This window comes from Pelodiscus sinensis, unplaced genomic scaffold, assembly GCF_049634645.1.
Source record: "Pelodiscus sinensis isolate JC-2024 unplaced genomic scaffold, ASM4963464v1 ctg136, whole genome shotgun sequence".
NCBI classification, from domain to species: domain Eukaryota; kingdom Metazoa; phylum Chordata; order Testudines; family Trionychidae; genus Pelodiscus; species Pelodiscus sinensis.
The window spans coordinates 21,178-42,289 of NW_027465956.1; the positions used below are offsets into that span (position 1 = coordinate 21,178).

Below are 21,112 nucleotides of genomic sequence, written 5' to 3' on the forward strand. Positions count from 1 at the left end.
TAGGTTTTGTAACCCCCTCCGTGTGCAGCACACAACACGTTGCCCCATGTGGCCCTGCAGGTGCCCAGCATCCTCTGGCCAGTAAACACCTCGCTGTGTACCTGGCAATGCATTGCTGATTCTGGCTGTAGCCAGCCAGTGCCTGGACCACTGGTGCCCAACAGTGCCATCTGCTGAGTCGACGCATCCTTCCACGGGTGCCCGCCGAGCACAGAGCCCCCCAGGGACTCCCTGCTGTGCTCAGGCCGTCCAAGCCCCTCTGAAGCAGGGCAGGAAACAGCTATCAAGGACGAGTTTCCAGCCAGTAGCAAACCCAGGAAGCCAGAGAGTTGGGTGCAGCAACAGCTCAGCCTGTGCCCATCCCCTGGCGGGCTGGGCTCCCGAGCAGAGAGGGAAATTCAGCAAGGCCCAGAAAGTGCCCAGCTCCCTCAAGTGCCATGTGGGCGAAGGTGGCAGCGCGGGGGCCAGGCCAGGCCAGGCCAGGCCGCTGCTCACACAGGGCAGAGGGGGAGGGAAGGAGGCTCTAGCCAAGAAGCCCAAGGCAGCTGCTGCACTGAGGAAGGGCTGGGGGTGCCAGTGCAGGCAGGGAGGACTCCGAGCGGGCCTGGGGGCCTGGATCCTGGGAAGGGCTGGAACCCCGCATGCTGTTTGACTGGGGATCCCAGAAGGGTCAGGGAGGTGCAGGGCTGCCCCGAGCCGGCAGGGGGCCCTGCGAGGTGCTGGGGGGGTGACAATAGGATGGGCTGGAGGCGGCTGCCTGGGTGGGCACACGGGAGAGCTCCAAGGCAGCAGAGCTGAGCCGCCAGGGAGCCTGGAGAGGGGGCCACCTGCCAAGGGGTCTCTTACCTCTTCGTCTGGCAGCGGGGGATGGCCACGGAGCCGTGCGCAGGGGTGGGAGGCAGGCGAAGAGGCGCAGGAAGGAAGGCGAGAGACGAGCACTGGTTAGTGCACCACTCAGTGACATGCACCCCCGAGACGCCCGGGGCAAAGGGCAACCCAGGGAAACCAGCAGGGCAGCCACCCTTCACTGCCTGTGAGCTCAGCAGGCTGGGGGCAGGTTGCTGGCTGTGGGCACCAGCCAAAATTCACCGGCCGGCTTTTGTGCCCCAGAAATGTCAGCTTCTGGAGCAGCTGATCACAATCCCCCTTGGGCTGCAGGCACCTCGCAGGCCCCAGGGGAAACTCCAAACAGATCACAGGCCACAGACGCTTAAGAGCCACCTTTAATGCAGTCTGTGATGCAGGGGATAGCCATGCAAAAGCAAACCAGTGTTTGTGTAGGTCCTACAAAAATAGCAAGGTGGGAATCCTGGTTGCAGTTGCTGCTGCTGAGCTGAGCACGCAGGGGGTAGGGGAGCCTTCGCGAAAGGGAGAGGAGCTCTTGGGTCCCGTGGGATTTGGGAGGAACCGAGATGAGACACCAACCTCTCAGCCACCACAGGATGTCCGTGTACTTCTCATCGGTGAGATCTGCAAGGGGGAGAGAGGGCACTGAATCCTGACGGCGGTGCCAAGGCAGCCCCCCGCTAGCACGTGGCTCGGTGCTGGGCAAGGCACAGCTCACCCCTGCTCCACCTTGCCTCTTGCATGCTCGCTTTAGCGGTGCTGCAGTGAGCGGAGGCATCAATAAGGGCCCCGCATTGCCCACGCCCAGGCCCACCGCCGGCCACAGCTGATTTACCCCCACCCTGGTTCGCGTCTGGGCCACCTCCACCGCAGGCAACACCCCTCCAGATGGGAGGGTAGGCAGCTGAGCGCTGCACTGTCAGCCTAGGGAAGTCTAATGAACACGAACACAAGGGGGCGCTGCAGAGGGCTCCAGGGTCTGGGGCAATGATCACGTTTTCTAGTCATAGAATCATAGAATCATAGGACTGGAAGGGACCTCGAGAGGTCATCGAGTCCAGCCCCCCGCCCTCAAGGCAGGACCAAGCTCCACCTACACCATCCCTGACAGATGTCTATCTAACCTGTTCTTAAATATCTCCAGAGAGGGAGATTCCACCACCTCCCTTGGCAATTTATTCCAATATTTGACCACCCTGACAGTTAGGAATTTTTTCCTAATGTCCAATCTAAACCTCCCCTGCTGCACTTTAAGCCCATTACTCCTTGTCCTGTCCTCAGAAACCAAGAGGAACACATTTTCTCCTTCCTCCTTGTGACACCCTTTTAGATATTTGAAAACCGCTATCATGTCCCCCCTTAATCTTCTTTTTTCCAAACTAAACAAGCCCAGTTCATGAAGCCTGGCTTCATAGGTCATGTTCTCTAGACCTTTAATCATTCTTGTCGCTCTTCTCTGTACCCTTTCCAATTTCTCCACATCTTTCTTGAAATGTGGCGCCCAGAACTGGACACAGTACTCCAGTAGTCAACGCCCCAGCCATGTCCAGGGGGTTCTTTAAGGCCCTGTGAAAAGTCTCGACCGCCCGAACCCTCTCCTCCCGGCTGCCTGGCACAGGACTTTGCCAGAGGGGCTGTGGCTGGCCAGGGCTCAGCAAGACCTGGCTTGGCACTAGACCCTTGTCCCTGAGCAGGTCAGCGTGGTTTAAACACAGGCATGAATTACACCTCGCACCAGCCCTGTGTGAGAAAAGGCCCAAGGCCCAGGTTTAAGCAAGGTGGGAGGGGAAGCTGTCTCCACATCTTGCCTCCCCTCTACTCATCCATTGCCCGCTCCAGGGCTGGCTGCACCTTGCTGGCACCTGTCCGTCTTGCTTCTAACTCTCACATCCATGACGAGAACCTCAAAAACGTGAATCGGGAACTGGTGCTGTAGTCTCAGCCTCAGTACTGAGCTGAAGGGAAGTCTCCATCCTCTGCCAGCAGTACGGAGCATTGTGACACACAGAGGCATACAGACACACACGCACACCAGCTTACTACTCTGTATTTTGAAGGACTGATAGCATGAGCTGCAAAAAGCAGCCAGAGTAACACAGCTGCTTCTTTGGCAAACAGATGCTCCACACAAGGATAAACCAAAGAAATTAGTGACCTTGTGTGGAGACACCTGGTCTAAAAAGGGAAATAAGGAAAATTTAGAAAGCTATGGACCAGTCAGCTTAACACCAGACCTCTCTGGGGAAACCAAGGCTGAATGCCGACACAAAGCCAAAACACCGACATTTCCCCTGGGACAAACATTCAAACATAGTGGCTGTGTTTAGACTGACAAGTTTTTCTGCAAAAGCAGCTGCTTTTGCAGAAAAACTTGCCAGCTGTCTACACTGGCCACTTGAATTTGCGCAAGAACACTGACGATCTGATGTAAGATTGTCAGTGTTCGTCTGCAAATACTATGATGCTCCCGTTTGGGAAAAAGCCCTTTTGCACAAATGTATTTGCACAAGAGGGCCAGTGTAGACAGCTCAGGACTGTTTTGCGCAAAAAAGCCCCAATGGTGAAAATGGCGATTGGGGCTTTTTTGCGCAAAAGCACGTCTAGATTGGCACGGACGCTTTTCCACAAAAAAGTGCTTTTGCAGAAAAGCGTCCGTGCCAATCTAGACACGCTTTTCCGCAAATGCTTTTAATGGGAAAACTTTTCTGTTAAAAGCATTTGCGTAAAATCCTGCCAGTCTAGACGCAGCCAGTGAGTTGGAATCAGACTGTTTTATTGCAATAACAGCTCCAACCTTTATGGTGCGTTCAAATACTAAAACGGCCTCCCCCATGAGGCCTGACCCTGCGTGCCTCACACGGATGAGGACACGCTCTTCAGGGGACTGGCTTTCTCCATACTGCCTGAGGTCCAGGGAGGGAGTCATGTACTAAAATGGGGTCATGCTGGCAAACAGTCTGAGGACCCCTGCCCTGAGTCTCAGGCAGCAGGTGGGAGAGGACAGGAGGAGGTGCTGGGATGAGGAGCATCTGAGCCCATGCGGGATTCCTGGAGAATATTCATGTGGAGGTGACTGAGGCTGAGGAAGCTCTCTGGCTAAGAGGGCTGCTGACACACCACTGGGGGAGGAGAAGTCTTGGGCAGCTGCTCCCTGCTGGTGGCAGGCAGGGCTCCACCCCTGTGCCCAGCCTTCCCACCATGGTTCTGGAGAACCGTTCTCTGTTCTGGACATGGGAGATGAGGAATCACCCCGAGGAGGAGGAGCATCCATGAGGTCTGCAGCCAACACTCGCAGGAGGATACGTAGGGTAGTGGTGGCCGGAGACTGGAGACTCTCTTCTGAGGAGCTGGAGATGTCCATCTGTTGCCCTGACTTGGCATCCCGGGAGATGGGCCCGTGTCTCAGACGTTACAGAGGGATTGTCGAGAATCATCCGGCCCTCTGACTACTCCTGCATGCGGGCCTAGTGATGCTGCGAGGTGCAACACTGAGGGTCAAGAGGGACTCCAGGGCTCTGGGCATACAGATGAAGGAGTCTGGAGCCCAGGTGGTGTTCTCCTCCATCCTTCCTGCCAAAGATCAGGGCCTGGGCAGAGACAGGTGCATCCTGGAGGTGAATGCCTGGCTGCGATGATGGTGTCATCAGGAGGGCTTTGGCTTCCTCTACCATGGGATGCTATTCCAGGAAGGACTCTCAGCAGGGATGGGGTTCCCTTTTCGAGGAAGGGGGAGACCCTTTTTGGATGCAGACTGGCTAATCTAGTGAGGAGGCTTTAAACTAGGTTTGATGAGGGCAGGTGACCAAAGGCCACTGGTAAGTGAAGAACATGGAGACCTGCGGGACAGGTCAGGGAAGGCCATGGGGTATAATAGCAGAGATAAAGGGGGGACAGGGCAGGACTGGGGCACCAAATCAAATCAGGATCTTAGATGCCTAGGTACAAATGTAAGAAGTCTGGGGAATAAGGAGGAAGAACTGGACGTGCTAGTAAATAAATACAACTATGACATTGTTGGTACCACAGAGACTTGGTGGGATAATACACATGATTGGAAAATCGGTAGAGATGGGTACAGCTTGCTCAGCAAGGATAGGCAGGGGAAAAGGGGGAGGTGTTGCCTTGTGTATTAAAAATGTATACACTTGGACTGAGGTGCAGACAGACTTGTTGAGAGTCTCTGGGTTAGGTTAAAAGGGGTCAAAAACAAGGGTGATGCTAGGGGCCTACTACAGACCACCTATTCAGGAAGAAGAGGTCAATGAGGCTTTTTTAAACAACCAAGCTCAAGATTTGTTGGTGATGAGGAATTTCAGCTACCCAGACAGCTGTGGGGTAACTAATACAGCGGGGCACAGATTATCCAACAAGTCCTGGAATGGATTTGAAATAATTTTTTTACTTCCGAAGGTTGAAAAAGCTACTAGGGAAGAAGCTGCTCTAGATTCGTTTTTAACAAATAGGGAGGAACTGGTTGAGAACTTGAAAGTGGCAGGCAGCTTGGGTGAAAGTGATGATGAAATGACAGAGTTCATGAGTCTAAGGAAGGGTAGAAGGGAGAACAGCAAAATAAAGACAACGGATTTCAGGAGGGCAGACTTTAATAAACTAGGTCAAAGGACAAAGAACGAATATAAACAAACAACACAGGTGTGCAGGGGCAAGATTAGAAAGGCAAAGGCACAAAACAGGCTCAGACCAGCTAGAGACATAAAGGGAAACAAGAAAACATTCTACAAATAGATTAGAAGCAAGAAGATGGCCAAGGACAGGATAGGCCCATTGGTCAACGAAGAGGGAAAAACAGTAACAGAAAATGTGGAAATGGCAGCTGCTTAATAACTTCTTTGTGCTGATTTTCACGAGGACGGTTGATAGCGACTGGATGCCTAACACTGAATGCCAGTGAAAATCTGGTAGGTTCAGAACTTAAAAAAAGGAAAAGAACAAGTTAAAAATGACTTGGAAAAGTATCATAAGTGTTGTGAACAAGTTATGAGAAGTAGGCCTCTGCTGGAGTATTGTGTCCAGTTCTGGATACCACATTTCAAGAAAGATGTGAAGAAATTAGAGGAAGGGTTGCCAGATGGTTTAACTAAAAATACCATACACTCCGCCCCTCACCCCCCAAAAAACCCAACAACACCAGGGAAAAAATTCTGTTGAGAAAAAAGGGGGAGACCAAAATTGTTAAGGAAAAAAAAAAGGACCCCAAGAGTTAAGCAAAACAGAAACAAAAACAAAACCAGCATTAAAACAGCTTTAAGTGCATGCAGAATCAGAATAGGGCTAGCAAGAGAGGAGCGGTTGAGCACTAAGACCCAGGGAATGCATAGCTTCCCCTTGCTTCAGTTCTTTAAGCTTTCATAGAATCATAGAACCATAGAGCTGGAGGAGACCTCAGAAGGTCATCAAGTCCAGCCCCCTGCTCTAGGCAGGACCAATCCCAACTAAATCAACCCGGCCAGGGCTTTGTCAAGCCGAGACTTAAACACCTCTAGGGATGGAGACTCCACCACTTCCCTAGGTAACCCATTCCAGTGCTTCACCACCCTCCTAGGGAAATAGTTTTTCCTAATATCCAACCTGGACCTCTCCCACCACAACTTGAGACCATTGCTCCTTGTTCTGCCATCTGTCACTACTGAGAACAGCCTCTCTCCATCCTCTTTGGAACCTCCCTTCAGGAAGTTGAAGGCTGCTCTCAAATCCCCCCTCACTCTTCGCTTCTGCAGACTAAATAGACCCAACTCCCTCAGCCTCGCCTCATAGGTCATATGCTCCAGCCCCCTAATCATTTTGGTTGCCCTCCGCTGGACCCTCTCCAATGCGTCCACATCCTTTTTGTAGTGGGGGGCCCAGAACTGGACACAATACTCCAGATGTGGCCTCACCAGAGCCGAAAAAAGGGAAATAATCACATCTCCGGATCTTCTGGCAATGCTCCTCCTAATGCAACCTAATATGCCATTAGCCTTCTTGGCTACAAGGGCACACTGTTGACTCTTATCCAGCTTCTTATCCACTGTAACCTCCAGGTCCTTTTCTGCAGAACTACTTCTTAACTGGTTGGTCCCCAGCCTGTAACAATGCTTGGGATTCTTCCGTCCCAAGTGCAGGACTCTGCACTTGTCCTTGTTGAACCTCATCAGATTTTTTCTAGCCCAATCCTCCAATTTGTCTAAGTCACTCTGGACCCTATCTCTGCCCTTAAGCGTATCTACCTCTCCCCCCAGCTTAGTGTCATCTCCAACTTTCTGAGGATGCAATCCATCCCCTCAGCCAGGTCCTTAATAAAGATATTGAACAAAACTGGTCCCAGAACTGAACCTTGGGGCACTCGGCTAGAAACCGACCACCATCCTGACATCGAACCGTTGATCACTACCCGCTGGGCCCAGCCTTCTAGCCAGCTTTCTATCCAGCTTACCATCCATTTATCCAATCCACAATCCCTTAACTTGCTGGCAAGAATATTGTGGGAGACCATATCAAAAGCCTTGCTAAAGTCAAGGTCTATCACATCCACTGACTTTCCCACATCCACAGAGCCAGTTACCTCATCATAGAAGCTAATCAGATTGGTCAGGCAGGACTTGCCCTTTGTGAATCCCTGCTGACTATTCCTGATCACTTTCCTCTCTTCCAAGTGCCTCAAAATGGATTCCTTAAGGATCCCTTCCATGATTTTTCCAGGAACCGAGGTAAGACCAACTGGCCTATTGTTCCCTGGATCCTTCTTCCCATTTTTGAAGATGGGCACTACATTTGCCTTTTTCCAATCATCCGGGATCTCTCCCGATCTCCACGACTTTTCAAAGATAATGGCCAAAGGCTCCTCAATGACATTTGCCATCTCCCTCAGTACCCTCGGATGCATTAAGTCCGTACCCATGGATTTGTGTACTTTTAGCTTTTCTAAATAGTTTCTAACCTGTTCTTTACCCACCAAGGGCTGTCCATCTTCATCCCATCTTGTGTCACTTAGCGCATTAGTCCGGGAGCCTACCTTGTCCGTGAATACAGAGGCAAAGAAAGCATTGAGTACTTCAGCTTTCCCCACATCATCTGTCACTAGGTTATCTCCTTCATCCAGTAAGGGCCCCACACCCTCTCTGATCACCTTCTTCTTGTTAACATGCCTGTAGAAACTGTTCTTGTTATCCTTCACATCCTTAACCAGTCGCAATTCCATTTGCACTTTGTCCTTCCTGATAATCCCCCTGCATTCTCGAGCTCTACATTTAAACTCCTCCCTGGTCATTTGTCCAAGTTTCCACTTTTTGTAAGCTTCCTTTTTGTGCTTAAGTTCACCAAGGATTTCCCCTGTAAGCCAATCCGGTCTCCTACCATGTTTGCCTCTCTTGCTACGTGTCGGGATGGTTTCTTTCTGTGTCTTCAATAAAGCTTCTTTAAAATACTGCCAGCTGTCCTGGACTCCTTTCCCCTTCATGTTAGCATCCCAGGGGATTCTGCCTATCAGGTCTCTGAGGGAGTCAAAATCTGCTTTTTACCGGTGGCCATTTTGTTTTCTTGATGGAGCCAGAATGCAGCTTCCCTGCGCAACCAGGTAAGCGGGGCGGGGGGAGGGGAGGAGAGGGGGAGGACGCTGGGCTCAGTTGCCGAATGTGTTGTAGGGTTGCCAGGTGTCTGGTATTTTCCCCTCCTGGCTGGAAAAAAAATCAGAAAATACTGGACATTTCAGGTGTCTGGTATTTTCTGAATTTTTTACCAGACAGGAAGTGAAAATATCGGACTGTCCAGGTCAATACTGGACACCTGGCAACCCTAGTTAGAGAAGGTCCAGAGAGGAGCAGCAGGAATGATTACAGGTCTAGAGAACATGAACAGTGCGGGAAGACTGAAAGTATCGGGTTGGTTTAGTCTGGAAAAGAGAAAATTGAGAGGGGACATGATAGCAGCCTAAAAGGGTGTCACACAGAGAAGGGAGAAAAATTGTTGTCCTTGGCCTCTGAGGATAGGAGAAGAAGCAATGGGCTTAAACTGCATCACAGGAGGTTTAGGTTGGACAGTAGGAAAGCTTTCTGTCGGGGTGGTTAAACACTGGAATAAATTGCCTACGGGGGTTGTGGAATCTCCATCTCTGGAGATATTGAAGAGCAGGTGGGACAGACACCTGCCAGGGATGGTCTAGACAGTGCTGGGTCCTGCCGTGAGGGCAGGGGACTGGACTTGATGACTCTCGAGGTCCCTGCCAGTTCTAGTGTTCTGTGAGACTATGGTTTGACGACGTGATTCTAGATTTTGGAAAATGGAGCAATCCCACATGGGATTCCAACTCCGACTGCCCTCACATGTGCTCTGGGGCGGGTGCTGCACCCACATCTGGAACCTGACATTAGTGGGGAGCTCCAAACCTGTCCCCCTTGCTTCCTGAGCTCGTCTCCTTTCACTTCCTTTTCCCTCCACGTACTTCCATCTGCTAGTGGGTTCCCCTTGGCAGCTTCCCTGCACCGCTGACCCTCAGTTCTGTGCCCCTGAGGTTTGGATGCACAGGCCCCCTATCTGCACTGGAGGGACTGCAGGACTTCCCAAGGCCTGTTTATTCCTTTCTGCTTCCTCCCCGGGAAGCTTCTTCCAGGCTCCTGTTTGGAGGTGTGTGTGTGTGCGCATGTGCAGTGTGTACATGTGCAAAGTGTGCATGCACGTGTGCAGTTTGTGCGCATGTGCAGTGTGTACATGTGCAAAGTGTGCATGCACGTGTGCAGTTTGTGTGCATGTGCACTGTGTGCGTGAGTGCAATGCGTGTGTGCGTGTATGTGCCATGTGCGTGGCCCCAAGTTGAATATACCTAAAGCTGTTTCTTAGGCTGAGAAAAGGGCCTCAGATAAGAAGGCCAAAGAGCTTGGGAATGGGTGACAGGGGAGGGCTCATTGGATGGTTCTCTGTTCTGTTCACCCGTAGGGTTGCCAGATGGTTTCAGAAAAAATACCGAAAAGAAAAAGACCCTGAGAGTTGTTAGGAAAAAAAAACAAAACAAAAAAAAACCCCTGCGTGGCCCCTTTAAGAAATGCGTGGTGAGACTTTTTGGCCCTAACAGGCTGCTGGAGCCGCCCGCCATCTTGCCTCCCTGCGCTGGGCCAGACAGCCTCCGCATTGAGCCAGACAGCCCAGGAAAAATCAGAAAGTACTGGGCATGGTAGGGCATTGTAAGGCATGGTAGGGCATGGTAAGGCATTGTAAGGCATTGTAAGGCATATTAGGGCATTGTAAGGCATGGTAGGGCATGGTAAGGCATTGTACGGCATTGTAAGGCATATTAGGGCATTGTAAGGCATGGTAGAGCATGGTAGGGCATGGTAAGGCATTGTAAGGCATGTTAGGGCATTGTAAGGCATGGTAGGGCATGGTAGAGCATTGTAAGGCATGGTAGGGCATGGTAGGGCATTGTAAGGCATGGTAGAGCATTGTAAGGCATGGTAGAGCATGGTAGGGCATGGTAAGGCATGGTAAGGCATTGTAAGGCATGTCAGGGCATTGTAAGGCATGGTAGAGCATGGTAGGGCATTGTAAGGCATGGTAAGGCATGGTAGGGCATGGTAGAGCATTGTAAGGCATGTTAGGGCATGGTAAGGCATGGTAGGGCATGGTAAGGCATGGTAAGGCATTGTAAGGCATGGTAGGGCATAGTAAGGCATTGTAAGGCATGGTAGGGCATGTTAGGGCATTGTAAGGCATGTTAGGGCATTGTAAGGCATGGTAGGGCATGGTAAGGCATGTTAGGGCATGGTAAGGCATGTTAGGGCATGGTAGGGCATTGTAAGGCATGGTAGGGCATGGTAGAGCATTGTAAGGCATGTTAGGGCATGGTAAAGCATTGTAAGGCATGGTAGGGCATGGTAAGGCATTGTAAGGCATGGTAAGGCATTGTAAGGCATGGTAGGGCATGGTAAGGCATTGTAAGGCATGGTAGGGCATTGTAAGGCATGTTAGGTGTCCGGTATTTTCTGAATGTTTTACCGGACAGGAGGTGAAAATACCGAACCGTCCAGTTGAGTAGCAGACACCAGGCAGCCCTACTCACCTGGCTCTGGCCACAGTGGGCAGTCAGGCCAGTGGGCCGGAGGGGCCGTGGGTCTGACCCCGTGTGGCCGTGCTCATGTTCTCATGCTCGCCATTCTATCCTGCCGCAGCAGGAAGCAGCCACGGTAGCGGCAGCTGCTACAGAAGCAGGCCGAGTGCAGCCCTGAAGGGGAGAGATGGGGCTAGCGGGGCGCCGGGGCCAGCCTGCAGACAACACTCTGAGGCCCACCGCTGCTCATACATACCCACAAAAAAAGCACTAAACCTGGGAATGGTTCTTTCCCTGGCTGGCTTGGTCCTGTCTGCGGCATCACAGCTGGGCTCAGCACCATCCGGCTGCCGCTGCTCTGACGGGACGGCCGCGAGGTGCTTGTCTGGCAAGGTCGAGTCGTTGCCTGAGGTACCTGCGCCGTCACACACGCCGTCTGTTTCCATGGGCCATGGGCCAGCAGCAGCTGGCTCACTCGCAGGCCCTGAGGACCCTGGCCACATGGGAGCCTGGCTGCCTGGCTGTGCGGAGTCTGGCTGGAGCAAGGGCCACCATGTCGATTCAGGTCCGAACTTGGCTAAGGCTCTCGGAGGTAAATCCCCGGGGGCCAGGACAGCCTGCGGCAGGGACGGGCCCCTGCGGGTGGCTGCACTTATGGCATGGGCCGAGGCCCAGCAGGTCGAGTGGGTCTCTGAGTGCAGTGGGACCTCCAGACAGGGGGCCGTCTGGGTTGATGCATCCTTTGGGAGACAGAAGGAGCTGCTGGTGCTTCCGGTCTTTGGCTGGAGCGAGCTTCTGGGAGTCACTTCGGTCTCTGGATGTTGGGAGCTCCTGCGAATCGATTCTATCTCTCGGTGCAGTGCACACCGGTAGCTCGACTCACACTCTGGGTGGGGGGAGATCCAGCGGGTCCCACTGACATCGGAACGGGGGGAGTCCTGGCGGGTCCCTTCGGCGTTGGGACGGGGGGAGGCTCTGCGGGTCCCTTCGGCGTTGGGATGGGGGGAGTCCTGGCGGGTCCCTTCGGCGTTGGGATGGGGGGAGTCCCGGCGGGTCCCTTTGGCATCGGGACGGGGGGAGCCCCCATGGGTCCATTTGACATCAGGATGGGGGGAGTCCCGGAGGGTCCCTTCGGCGTCGGGACTGGGGGAGGCCCTGCGGGTCCCTTCAGTCCGTGGGGGAAAGGAGACTGCATAGATGGGTTCAGTCTGGGTGGTCTGGTCCTTTGGGTTGCGAATGGCTCTGCGAGCTCGCTTGGTCTGCGGCTGAGGTGCGTCACTGCCGGCTGAAGCAGCCTCTGTCCAAGGGGCACTCCCGGGGGCTGACGCGGGCGGCTCGGCGTTGCTGGTGGGAGGGCGTCTGTCCAGTGCCGTTGTTGCATGGTTCAGTTTGGGCTCTGGTGGGGGGCTGGCTCTCTGAGGGGGTTCCGGCCTTGAGGCCTTGAGGCCCTGCTGCAGGGTTACCAGCAAATGGCTGGAAGTCACTGACAGCTTCCCTGGCTGGACCGAGCATTTCCCACTTCTCAGTTCCACCGTGGTGTGTGGGGCGCCACTGCGTGGGCCATCACTTCCTGGCTGGGGGAAGACGCTGCGCAGGAGCTCGCTTTCTCGCCGAGGCGCGGTGGCCCCGGGTGGCGCACTTCCTCGCCGGAGCAGGCCACCTTGGCACAGCCCATTCCTGTGCTGGGGGAAAGCGAGCTGGGGAGGCTCACTCTCTCGTCGGAGCGGGATGCCTGGAGAGAGTGCTTCCCCCCACTGAGGGGAGGCGCTTCGGGGGATGTCGGTCCCCCGCTGAGGGGAGGCGCTTCGGGGGATGTTGGTCCCCCGCTGAGGGGAGGCGCTTCGGGGGATGTTGGTCCCCCGCTGAGGGGAGGCGCTTCGGGGGATGTCGGTCCCTCGCTGAGGGGAGGCGCTTTGGGGGATGTCGGTCCCCCGCTGAGGGGAGGCGCTTCGGGGGATGTTGGTCCCTCGCTGAGGGGAGGCGCTTCGGGGGATGTTGGTCCCCCGCTGAGGGGAGGCGCTTCGGGGGATGTCGGTCCCTCGCTGAGGGGAGGCGCTTTGGGGGATGTCGGTCCCTCGCTGAGGGGAGGCGCTTCGGGGGATGTTGGTCCCCCGCTGAGGGGAGGCGCTTCGGGGGATGTCGGTCCCACGCTGAGGGGAGGCGCTTCGGGGGATATTGTACCCTTGCTGAGGGGAGGCGCTTCGGGGGATGTTGGTCCCTCGCTGAGGGGAGGCGCTTTGGGGGATGTTGGTCCCTCGCTGAGGGGAGGCGCTTTGGGGGATGTCGGTCCCTCGCTGAGGGGAGGCGCTTCGGGGGATGTCGGTCCCTCGCTGAGGGGAGGCGCTTCGGGGGATGTCGGTCCCTCGCTGAGGGGAGGCGCTTCGGGGGATGTTGGTCCCTCGCTGAGGGGAGGCGCTTTGGGGGATGTCGGGCCCTCGCTGAGGGGAGGCGCTTCGGGGGATGTCGGGCCCTCGCTGAGGGGAGGCGCTGAGGGGGGGTGCACTCACTTGTCGAAGTAGGATGCCTTGGGAATGCTCACTCCCCTCCAGAAGTGAGGTGGTTCGGGGGGGTGCGCTCCCCGGCTGGAGCAGGGTGCCTTGGAAGAGTTCTGCTCCTCGCTGGGGGGAGATGCTCCGGGGGAACTTTGCCGCTGGCTGACCCAAACTACGCCCTTTCTGAGAAGACTCCATAGTCCTTTACCCTGCTGGCTGCCTGTCCTGCAGGCTGAACAAGAGCCATCTGTTAAGAAAGTAGGGGGCTTTGTCTCCCACAAAAACCTTGTTTTGTTGGGAGCTGCTTGATCATGTTTCCTTAGCGACGATGAGCCTACCTAGCAATGTCATAAAGAAGTGATGCCATCCATTTTTCTATGACATCACGCCAGTTGCAGGGCACATCGGCGGCCATCTTTTTTCTTATTAACATTTAATTTCTATATAACAATTATTAAATATACATAAACTTCTACTCCATTAGCTTCTTATAATGTATTAACCATCTGCTACCTCACCTACTTGAAACATTTAATTACAGAGAATATGTATGATTAAAAAATAACCCCGTTATTTGTACTACACAACTTACCAACACAGACATTTTGTTTAAAGAAATCCAAAGAGTTGAAGAGAACTGGTTTCAAAAGAGGAAGATGAGCAGCAGCACTCTGAGGAGGGGGATTCAGAGGGCAAGGGAAGGCAGTGGGGAGAAGAGCGGGGTAGGTGAGATGGCCCATGTCGTTTCTAGGCTCTGTCAGATCGGTTTAGGAAAGCCTCCATGTGACTGAGAATTGCTCTGGGATTCTGTTGCAGTGTACGATTCATTCCATGGTGCCCAAGTGTACAGTGTTTGACCCAATGTAGCCGCTTTAGGTTCTGGCCCTCGCCAGCCTTGGCTGTCTATGCTTATGGGAACCCAGGCGAGCTGTTTCGGGGGACAGGCAATACACTGCGGCTACGTCTACACTGCAGGCTTTTTGTGCAAGGACTGTTTTGTGCAAGAGTTCTTGCACAAAAGGTCTTCCACAAGAGCGCATCCACACGGCCCTGTGCTTTTGTGCAAGAGCGTCCATGGCAGTGTGGATGCTCTCTTGTGCAAGAAAGCTCTGAGAGCCATTTTAGCCAGAGGGCTTTCTTGCACAAGAAACCCCTATTGCCTGTCTACACTGCCTTTTTGTGGAAGAGCTCTTGTGCAAGAGGGCTTATTCCTCGTGGGGAGAGGAACAACTCTTGTGCAAGAAGCCTTGTTTTCTGACGCTCTACTGTAAATGTACTTGCGCAAGAACACGCGTGTAGTGTAGACACTCTGCAGACATAGCCTGTGATTGTTGAAAATACCACATAAAAAGCAGCATAAGCAATCAAGGGCTGCAGGGAGCAGTCTGCTTCCCACGACGGTGAACCAGAGCACAGCACACTGGGAGATAGGAGGAGGAGTGGAGCAGGCGGACCACAGTGACCGCTCCATGCAAGGCCCCCCAGGTAAGCCCCCGGGTTCCATAGCTCGGGGGCGGGGGCTGCAGGGAAGGGTAGCACTAGAGGGTGGAAGGGGTGGAGCAGAGGCAGGAAGAGGTGGGATGAGGGTGGTGCAGGGGAGGGGCTTGAGGGAAGGGGCAGAGCGGAGATGGGGAGAGGTGTTGCTTCTGGAGTAAGGGGGGGCGCTTGGGACCCTGTAACCCCCTTAGCAACAGCCCTGGATGGCCCTAACCTTCATGAATGGTTCTTTTTTGAATGCTGTAATAGTCTTGGCCTTCACAACATCCTCTGGTAAAGAGTTGCACACATTGGCTGTGCCTTGTGTGCCAAAATCCTCCCTTTTCTTTCTTCTAAACCTGTTGCCTATTAATTTTATTTGGTGATCTCCCGTTCTTGTGGTACAGGAACAGATAACTAACTTTTCCATATTCACTTTCTCCACGTCAGTCATGATTTTATAGACCTCTGTCCTAGCTTAGCTTAATCGTCCCTTTTCTGAGCTGAAAAGTCTCAGACTATGTCTACACTGCCCTCTCGTGCGCAAAAAAATATGCAAATGAGGCAAAGCGTGGCGTATCGCCGTGCCTCATCTGTATAATTAACGAGGCTCTGTTTTTGCACAAGAGACTTTTCTACACGGCTCGTTTTTGCGCAAAAACCCCCTCTGAAAAAAAGAGGAAGAACGGCTCTTGTGCAAAAATGGAGCCTTATTAATTATGCAAATGACTCTGAGGCATGGCAATATTCCACACTTTGCCTCATTTGCATTGCTTTTGCGCAAGAGGGGGCAGTGTAGACATCGCTCATCATATGGCAGGCATTCGAAAGCCCTCGTCATTTTTCTTGCTCTTTCCTGAACTTTTCCCAGTGCCGAGATACCTTTGTCGAGAAGAGCTAACCACATCTGCGTGCAGTGATCAAGATGTGGGTATACCATGGATTACTTGTTGAGATTTTGGCTAGCTGTTCTTCAAATTCTTTCTTAGCCTTCCTCATTATATTTTTACATTTCATTTGCCAGAGTTTATGCTCCTTTCTAGTTTCCTCACTAGGATGTAATTTCCACTTTTTAAAGGGTACCTTTTTGTCTCACTGCTTCTTCTACTTTATGATGTAGCCATGGTGGCCTGTTTTTGGTTCTCTTACTGTACTGTTTTATTTGGGGTATATATTTAAATTGAGCCTCTATTATGTTATCTTTACAAAGATTCCATGCAACTTACAGGGATTTTACTTTTGGCACAGTGGCTTTTAATTTCTGTTTAATTAGCCGCCTCATTTTTGTGTGGCTCCCCTTTCAGAAATTAAGTGCTACAGCATTGGGCTGCTGTGGTGTTATTCCCACCACAGGGATGTTAACTTTCATGATATAATGGTCACTATTACCAAGCAGTCTGGCTCTATTAACTTCTGTGGCCACTCTGCAGGATAGCTCTCCCCTGGGGACTTACTGCTCCCCGTGGCCACTCTCATATTACATTCCTCCAAACAGCAGCCCTCCCTTTGCATGGTCTGGAAAACAGTCCCTTTCCTGGGCTTCTGGTTGTCCTGGCACAGCCAAACCCTGACCTTGCTTTAAAGTCAAGAGAAGAGGAAGCTGCGTACTAAATCTGGTGGTCCTAGCTCCTACCGTTTAGGAGGTGGTCTTGAGCAAACAGTTCACAGGTTTTGTCCCCCTCTCCCCGAGAAAAGCACAAAGCTGTGTGTTCTAAGATAGGTCGTTTCCCTTTCTGGAACTGGTGTTCTTTGAGACATGTTGCTCGTATCCATTCCACGTGAGACATGTGCACCGATGCTGGACGTTTTCACCCTAGCGGGATCCGCAGGGGAGTGGCTCTGGTGACCGACTCCCGGAACGGCACCTCCATGGTGAGGTAGAAGGGCACTGTGCACCCCCCCCCCACCTGCAGTTCCTTCTTGCTGGGAACTCCAACAGTGGGGAAGGAGGGCAGGTCACAAGAAGCTCAAGAGTCACCATTTGTGCTTCCCCGAACTCACCCTGTTGTGGTGGGGGGGACAAGGAGGCACTTCCCCACCAAAGAGCCATCAAGTGGGGATGGGAGGTAGTTCACTCCTCCCTGGAAGCAGTGGTAGAAGCGTGTGCAAATGCACACCCAGGCAACCATACATGTGCACACAGGCAGCTGCATGTTGTGCATTCCCACATACGCACACACATGGCCACACACAGCCAGGGCTGCTATATTTTTCTTCTCTGTGAGCAGGTGAATGTTTGCTGAGCTCACAAACGTGCAGTGTCTCCTACTCTCCTTCGCAACCCTGCTGGCCTCCTTCCCCCATGTGATGGGGGGGGGGGCTGTCTGCTCTGTCACCAGGGTTCCCCTAGGCTGTGATGCGATTCCCACTGACTCACCCACATGGGGATTGGCTGCCTGAGCCCCTTTGTCAACCCCAGAAGCAGGCTAGTCTGGGGGCCTGGCTGGCAGGAGGTTCCTGGAGAGGGAGGGGTGTGCAGGGCCAGGGGGCAGGACAGAAGAGAAAGGCTGGGGGGAGCACAATGCCTGACCAGAGCATCTCCAGTATGGTCAGCAAGAGATGCCGCCAGCAGCAGGGGCCCTGTTGACACTATGGCTAAATGCAGAGACCTCTGGCAACAACCCCTGCAGCCTGCACTCACCGGATGGGGCACCGTCCTGGGAAACACAGGCACTGCAGAGGCCTGCGGGGCTGGGGGTGACACGAGTTCCAGCGCAATCCCGCCGTCAAAAGAGCTAATGCGACCCATGGTGCATAACAGCAGGGCTGCGGGAAAACGATGCTCAGGCAGGCGCACTGGGTCTGGGCCAGCACAGCAAACATGCCGCTTCTATGCACAACTGCATGGGATTCTTCCCAGGAAACTCCTCGAGCAGCGGCAGGGAGGACAGCAAGGAGCAGGAGAGCGGTCAGCAGGCGAGTGGCACATCCCATCTCACCGCCAGCCAGGGCCTTTCCAGAACTTTGGAGACGATCCCTCCCTTCCAGGACGTCTCGCTCCCAGGCCCCGAGGGTGCGGACAGCACTTCTGGTGAGGTCACGCTTTGGAAGGGACCTCCCAAGGAGGAAACCGGAAGGGAACACCATCTACTGGAAGGCATGGGATGCATAGTCCTAGGGATGGGGGTTCCACAACCACCACCCCCAAAAGGAAACGACGGGTGGTGGTGGTCGGGGACTCCCTCCTAAGAGGGACTGAGCCATCCCTCTGCCGTCCAGACCTGGAATCTCGAGAGGTGTGCTGCTTACCGGGAGCTCGCATTCAGGATGTCACTGAGAGGCTTACCAAGCTGATCAAACCTTCAGATCACTACCCCTTCCTGCGTTTCCACGTGGGAACTAACGATACGGCCAAGAATGACCTTGAGCGGGATATTGCGGATTATGTAGCGCTGGGAAGAAGGATCCAAGAATTCGGCGCGCAAGTGGTGTTCTCGTCCATCTTCCCTGTTGAAGGGAAAGGACTGGGCAGGGATCGTCAAATTGAAAACATAAATGTGTGGTTGCGCAGGTGGTGTCGCAGAGAGGGCTTTGGTTTCTTCGACCATGGGACTCTGTTCCGGGCACAAGGATTGTTAGGAAGAGATGGGATCCACCTAACCAAGAGAGGAAGGAGCATCTTCGCGGGCAGGCTTGCAAACCTAGTGAGGAGGGCTTTAAACTAGGTTCAGCAGGGGATGGTGACCAAAACCCTGAGGGGAGTGGGAAAGTCGGATACCGGGAAGAAATGCAGAGAGGAAGGAGCAAGAAAGGAGGACCCCTGATTCAAATGGAGAAGATAGGGCAATCAACTGGTAACCTGAAGTGTTTGTACACTAATGTGAGAAGCCTGGGCAACAAACAAGAAGAACTGGAGGCCTTGGCCCAGTCCAAGAAACATGATTTAATTGGGATAACAGAGACTTGGTGGGATGACTCGCATGACTGGAGCGCTGTCATGGAAGAGTATACACTGTTCAGGAAGAACAGGCAGGGGAGGAAAAGGGGAGGAGTTGCACTATATGTAAGAGAGCATTGCTCAGAACTCCAGTATAAAGAGGGAGAAAAACCTGTTGAGAGTCTATGGGTTAAGTTTAAAGGAGCAAACAACAGCATTGATGTTGTGGTTGGTGTCTGCTACAGACCACCGAATCAGGTGGATGAGGTAGATGAGGCTTTCTTCGGACAACTGAGCGAAGCTTCCAGATCACAGGCCCTGGTTCTCATGGGGGATTATAATCACCCTGATGCGTTGGGAGACCAATTTGGAGTTTTTGGAGAATGTTGGGGATAACTTCTGACACAAGTGCTGAAGGATCCGACCAGGGGCCGTGTGCAGCTTGACTTTCTGCTCACAAACTCAGAGGAACTAATAGGGGAAGTGGAGGTGGGTGACAACCTGGGAAGCAGTGATCATGAGATGGTAGATTTCAGGATCCTGACCAAAGGAAGAAAAGAGAGTAGTAAAATACACACCCTGGACTTCAAAAAAGCAGATTTTGACTCCCTCGGAGATCTGATGGGCAGAAGCCCCTGGGATGCTAACATGAAGGGGAAAGGAGTCCAGGACAGCTGGCAGTATTTTAAAGAAGTTTTATTGAAGGCACAGAAAGAAACCATCCCGACGCGTAGCAAGAGAGGCAAACATGGTGGGAGACCGGATTGGCTTACAGAGGAAATCCTTGGTGAACTTAAGCACAAAAAGGAAGCTTACAAAAAGTGGAAACTTGGACAAATGACTAGGAACGGGGATAAATGTATAGCTCGAGAATGCTGGGGGATCATCAGGAAGGCGAAAGCGCAAATGGGCTAAGGGTGTGAAGGATAACAAGAAAGGTTTCTACAGGCATGTTAACAAGAAGAAGGTGATCAGAGAGGGTGTGCGGCCCCTACTGGATGAGGGTGGTAACCTAGTGACAGATGATGTGGGGAAAGCTGAAGTACTCAACGCTTTCTTTGCCTCTGTATTCACGGACAAGGTCAGCTCCCGGACTAATGCACTAAGTGATGCAAGATGGGATGAAGATGGATAGCCCGTGGTGGGTAAAGAACAGGTTAGAAACTATTTAGAAAAGCTAAAGGTACACAAACCCATGGGTCCGGATTTAAGGCATCCAAAGGTACTGAGGTAGTTGGCAAATGTCATTGAGGAGCCTTTGGCTATTATCTTTGAAAAGTCGTGGAGATCGGGAGAGATCCTGGATGACTGGAAAAAGGCAAATGTAGTGCCCATCTTCAAAAAAGGGAAGAAGGACGATCCAGGGAACTATAGGCTGGTCAGTCTTACCTCGGTTCCTGGAAAAATCATGGAAGGGATCCTTAAGGAAGCCATTTTGAGGCACTTGGAAGAGGAGAAAGTGATCAGGAATAGTCAGCATGGATTCACAAAGGGCAAGTCCTGCCTGACTAATCTGATTAGCTTCTATGATGAGGTAACTGGCTCTGTGGATGTGGGAAAGTCAGTGGATGTGATATACCTTGACTTTAGCAAGGCTTTTGATATGGTCTCCCACAATATTCTTGCCAGCAAGTTAAGGGAATGTGGATTGGATAAATGGACGGTAAGATAGATAGAAAGATGGCTAGAAGGCCGGGCCCAGCGGGTAGTGATCAATGGCTCGATGTCAGGATGGTGGTCGGTTTCTAGCGGAATGCCCCAAGGTTCGGTTCTAGGATCGGTTTTGTTCAATATCTTTATTAATGACCTGGATGAGGGGATGGATTGCACCCTCAGCAATTTTGCGGATGACACCAAGCTAGGGGGAAAGGTAGATACACTTGAGGGCAGAGATAGGGTCCAGAGTGACTTAGACAAATTGGAGGATTGGGCCACAAGAAATCTGATGAGGTTCAACAAGGACAAGTGCAGAGTCCTGCACTTGGGACGGAAGAATCCCAAGCATTGTTACAGGCTGGGGACCAACCAGTTAAGAAGTAGTTCTGCAGAAAAGGACCTGGGGGTTACAGTGGATGAGAAGCTGGATATGAGTCAACAGTGTGCCCTTGTAGCCAAGAAGGCTAATGGCATATTAGGTTGCATTAAGAGGAGCATTGCCATCAGATCCAGAGATGTCATTATTCCCCTTTATTTGGCTTTGGTGAGGCCACATCTGGAGTATTATGTCCAGTTCTGGGCCCCCCACTACAAAAAGGATGTGGACGCGTTGGAGAGGGTCCAGCGGAGGGCAACCAAAATGATTAGGGGGCTGGAGCATATGACTTATGAGGAGAGGCTGAGGGAGTTGGGTCTGTTTAGTCTGCAGAAGCTTAGAGTGAGGGGGGATTT

The 21,112-nt window shown here is 52.7% G+C and overlaps 1 protein-coding gene across 2 annotated transcripts; it reads right to left on the bottom strand.

Annotated features, from left to right (window-relative positions):
• Nucleotides 1-1,205: 1,205 nt before the first annotated feature.
• LOC102456913 (uncharacterized) lies at nt 1,206-13,690 on the bottom strand. 2 transcript variants are annotated; one of them, XM_075917333.1, is made up of 2 exons: nt 11,136-13,690; nt 1,206-1,470 (listed from the first exon to the last, which is right to left on the bottom strand). In XM_075917333.1, exons 1-2 carry the CDS (start codon nt 13,567-13,569, stop codon nt 1,211-1,213), a joined length of 2,694 nt encoding a protein of 897 aa, XP_075773448.1. In that variant the 5' UTR covers nt 13,570-13,690; the 3' UTR covers nt 1,206-1,210. The 2 variants fall into 2 exon arrangements, with proteins under 2 accessions (XP_075773448.1, XP_075773450.1); XM_075917335.1 differs by having other exon boundaries at nt 1,334-1,470; nt 11,156-13,690.
• Between the last annotated feature and the right edge of the window lie 7,422 nt (nt 13,691-21,112).